A 4,707-nucleotide genomic window follows, 5' to 3' on the forward strand; every position below is an offset into this window, starting at 1 on the left:
CATGGGGGTGAGTAGAAAATGAAGGCTAATCATGTTTTGGGTGTACTATTCCTTTAAGCCTTTTTAAGGACCCGCGGGAACCCTGTTAGATGTTTTTGTAGTGGTGAGAATATTTCTCTGCTGCTGATTAGATGGAGGACGAATAAAAAGGAAGGACAAGGACCGTACGACTTTATATGGAGGCCGCAGTGCTGGGTGATACGGTCCTGGTCTACTATCAAATAAAGGCACCAAGAGCCAAACAAACAAAAATAAGTGACGAGTGATGACAACGGAAGTTTGAGAAACAGTATGGACATTTTTTATCCTCCATCTTTTCTCCTTTATTAATCCAACATGGCGCGTTCTAATATCTGCATCAGAAATGTGGTGAGACTCTACATGCAGAACTGATGCTTACTCTTTTACCGCTCAGCCTCTTCCCCTCATAGATGGTGCCTTGAGGCGTCTCCACTGAAACAGGCTGGACAAAAAAAAAAAACACAAAAAAGGAAACAAAAGTGAATAAAATCAGGTTCAAGTTGAAGCCAAATGTCACTTTTTTTAGTTAAGATTAGGAGAGCTGCCTCTGTGACCACAGGAGCCTTGAGAAGGAAGGTCAGTTAATGTTGATGCTGAAAAGTCTCACCTTGAGGGGCAGGAAGGAGAGGGCGTGCTCTATCAGCAGCCTCATTAATCTCTTGGAGTAGAAGATAAACTCGTCTCTGTTGGTCTCCTTGTTCCTACATGATCAGAAAAATGGCATAACTGTGACCTACGCTTAAAATCAGCTCCTGTAACCCTCTGCATCATTCTCGTTAGGACCAGTTTTATGTAGAATGTGCGTCGGCGGGTTCTGACCTGATGATGGTGTGCATGCCGCGGACCTGAGGCGTGCTCTCCAGGACGCTGAGGGTTTTGGGTAACGGCTGACCCTGATGAGCCGAGGCTAGAGCCGATCTGAGAGAAACAAAAGGGGGAAAAAATGACGATTATTCAGTTTTATCAACTAAAACTTTTATCTACATCCCAGACAGACAAATGGAAGATGAGACAGAAAGATTGGAGATACAATCTGCCTTCTCAGTTTTGCCAAACCTTTCCAGACACTGAAAATAATTAAACCAAATATGATACTTTTCTTGAAGGAAATGTCAAAAGTTACTTTAAAAAGTGTTTTTAGTTAGACTTTTTTATTTATTTTTAAAATAACATGGTGTCAAATTTCATTGACGTAAACTGCGGGGATAAAAGATGGTCGTAGATATGGATCATAAAGCTGAAAATAATTAGAAATTTATAAAAAAGTAAGAAGAGCAAATCCATAATATCAAAAATTTAGGGTAACATTGACTATTTTACTCTCCTAACAAACAAAACTATTAAACAGCATCATTAAAATACTTTGGGATTCATTAAGAACTGCTGTTTTATCAAGTACAACCAGAAGCAACACAATAAGATCTCTAAGTTTGGGAAGTTTTACAACTTTAAGACCTGAACGGGCTAATAAACAATCATTTTATATGAAAAGATTGTAAAAGTCTGCTGGACATTTGTTAAAAGCTGCATAAGAATGTTGCCATAAGAATGTTGCCACATGGAAGAGCTTATTTTCTCACAAGTCTGCAGCTTCTTCTACATATGCTGCAGATTTTCCTGCAACTTTTACATTCTAAGTTAATCTAGTGAAGTTCAAGAGTTTTTGAAATCCTGCTATGATCATCTGATAAGCATATCTCTTCCTGGTTTCACATTCCTCCATATCGAGAGAAGGTTTTGTCTGCTAGATTTAAGTTAAAACATGAGATAAACAAGAAAAGAAAAGGTTAAAAACAGGTTAGATCATTTGTTCCCATATATTTCAGCCTTTTTAGACACATGCATAAAATCTGCACCTTTTTATTTCATGGTACATTCATTCTTTATACAATATATTGTAACCCCAATTTAAATTACATATTTATTTATAAAAACAATTTAATTGGGGATTTATTTTAAATAGCAGTAAATTTACCTTTTAAATAACGTTTAATTCAAAAGTTTAAATGTAGTTTTTTAAATAATATAATGGGCTATTTTATTATTTAATTGTGCACTAAGGTTGGGCGATTGGATTAATCCATCGACGACAAACTCGGATCTTCAACAATGTGTTTTTTTTTTTTAAGACCAATTTTCTCTTTTGACGCAGCCCATGACAAAAAAAAACAAAACAAAAAAACCCCCTAAATGTGGTTTTTAATGGTAAACACAAGCTCCTTCCAGCTGCAGCTTTCTTTCCACAGTGCGGCTGTGCAGCAGCATATTATCAACTTAAATTTAAGATGGAAAGAAGGGACTAGTCCAAACCAGAGACTAGATGTTTCAAATTAAATATTGGCTCTCCATCTACCTCAGTGATCACATGATCATCTCGACCCCTACTTTAGGAAAACCTGGCAAGGATCTTACTAAACTGTTGCAGTAGCATATGAAAAAGCATGTTGGTTGGATTTGTGATGCTGCGGGCCCGTTTCTCCACAATCACCTTAACTTCTGATAACTTTCATTTTTAATTTCCTGCATTCAATCAGCTGCTTGTAATAGACAGAGCAGTGGTTTTAAGACAAAACCTATTCAACTGTGCTCTAATTAACATGCAAAACCAAATTTACAATTTTGCAAATTGTCAAACGCATGCTGGGTGTGGCAAAGCATCCAACAAAGCTCCGCTTCGGTTCCTGCTGCACACACAAGTGCTACCTTTCTGCAAGAAATAAGTCATGCATTTGTTTTAAAGCCCTAAAATGCAAACTATGCAGAAAAGGTTTGCCAGCCATGACTGGATATCACATCATGGAACCTAAGCAAAATATTCAAAGCAAGCATGTCACCTGGATTTACAGATAAAACATGCAGCAGATGTCTTAGCAGGTTAGTAAGCCAGAAGTGCATGAAAACACCAAGACTGTGCTTTTTTTTTTTTTCTTTAATCTAACAGAAGATGCAGAATTCGGGCCTCACATATCCCAGCGAAGCTTCCTCTGCAGGACACCCAGAGAAACAGAGAGAACAGGGGAGAGAAAGAACATTTTGAGTAGTGAAACAGATCTGACAGATCACCGCTCTGCAACACTGATCAAATACTTTCTGGCTCTGCGCTGATTTGATGCAACAGCTGATCAATTCAACTTAGCAGCTTTCACTTAGGGTTCTTAGTGCAATTCTGCATTACATACCTGAGGAGCAGCCAGAGCTCCTGCACATTTGAACAATTTAGTCTGAGATTTATGTCACCATTAATTAACAGGAATCAGATTAATCTTAGAGATAACTTTGAGTTACTTCTCCAATGTTTTGAGTATTTTATGTTTGCCAACCAACTGTTGAAGCAGGCGGCAGCTTTTCACCTGCTTTTACTTTCAATTGTTCAGGAATTTTATCAAGAACATCCAACCTTACATGTCATGAATAGGCAGCGTCAGTGTGGGGCTGATTGTAGGAAGTGGATGTATGCAAACATGGCTGCAGGAAACTTACTTTTCATGCAGGTGAAGATATAGAAACAAATCATGGAATTTAAACAGAGATAATGCCTAAAGGAAAGTGCTCATGAGAGGCAGCAGCAATAAAAATAAACCTACAATAAACCTGAAAAGGGCAGATTTTTTTTTTAATGTGGCTTTTCAGGAGTATACAGCCGCTGTTAAGGGAGACATTTATAAAAAAAAAGTTTTCAAATTCAAAGTACAGCCGTCCTTAAACAAGGCTTTGTTAGCTGATGTAGTGCTAAAATAAAATCTGCATTTTATTTTTTACGTTTTATTTTTTTATTTGCATGACTCACTTTACAATATGCAATATAACGAAGGTTATATTTTCCTCATATTATGCAATATAATAAACTATAAATTGCAGGTCTTCCTTTTTATTCTTTTGGCAACAATATAAGAGAGCAGCAGCCTCAGTAAGTTTAACGGTCTAAAATGCAGCACAGGAAATAAAAGCAGCACAACTTTTGGCTGAGACGGGATGCTGTGCAGTGAACATTGAAAAGAATAATGACTGAATAATGACCGACCTTCACATCGGGGTAATTTTAGTTGAATTAGACCAAATAAAAACAGAAAGAGTTTCAAAAAACTTGAGTTTATTCTTCTTTAAAAGCTGAACCAATCTGCCCAACAATAATCTAAGGTTATAGTTTATCACGTCTATTTGGCTCTACACCAAAATAATTATGAATCTAGAAGTCACTTTAACTTCTAACCTATTTTGTCAAAACTAAGGCTTAAAATAATTGGATTAATCGTTATTAATCGATTATTGAAATGATCGTCAACTAAATTAGCAATCGATTCATTGTTAACTGAGGAATGGAGGTTCTAAAACGCCTTCTTTAGGTCACAGAGCGACCCACTTAGAGCAGTAATTATACTAAAATGTAAAAAAAATAAAAAAATTACATATACATACATACACATATATATATATATATATATATATATATATATAAATACACTGGAAAAAGTTTAAATCTAGATAAGTCATTTTTTTCTTAAAATAAGTGTATTTGTTCTTGGATTAAGGAGGTAAACGAGACATTTTGCCAATGGAACAAGATAATTTATACTTAAAATAGGAAAACACAATTGCATTGTCTTATTTCAAGTGCACATTATCTAATTATCATATTTTAAGAGTAAAAATACTAATTCCATTGGCAAACTATCTCATTTACCTACT

The 4,707-nt window shown here is 35.9% G+C and overlaps 1 protein-coding gene across 1 annotated transcript in view; it reads right to left on the reverse strand.

Annotated features, from left to right (window-relative positions):
• Nucleotides 1–320: 320 nt before the first annotated feature.
• LOC107096377 (uridine-cytidine kinase-like 1) overlaps nucleotides 321–4,707 on the reverse strand; it is a 35,064-nt gene continuing 30,677 nt past the window's right edge. Inside the window, exons 9-11 of the mRNA XM_015392996.1 lie at nucleotides 841–939; nucleotides 629–722; nucleotides 321–463 (exon numbers count right to left, since the gene is read on the reverse strand). Of these exons, the coding sequence (XP_015248482.1) occupies nucleotides 359–463; nucleotides 629–722; nucleotides 841–939 (298 nt within the window). The 3' untranslated portion in view covers nucleotides 321–358. The remainder of the gene's footprint in view (nucleotides 464–628; nucleotides 723–840; nucleotides 940–4,707) is intronic.

Source organism: Cyprinodon variegatus, unplaced genomic scaffold, assembly GCF_000732505.1.
Source record: "Cyprinodon variegatus isolate N-32 unplaced genomic scaffold, C_variegatus-1.0 Scaffold619, whole genome shotgun sequence".
Taxonomy (NCBI): domain Eukaryota; kingdom Metazoa; phylum Chordata; class Actinopteri; order Cyprinodontiformes; family Cyprinodontidae; genus Cyprinodon; species Cyprinodon variegatus.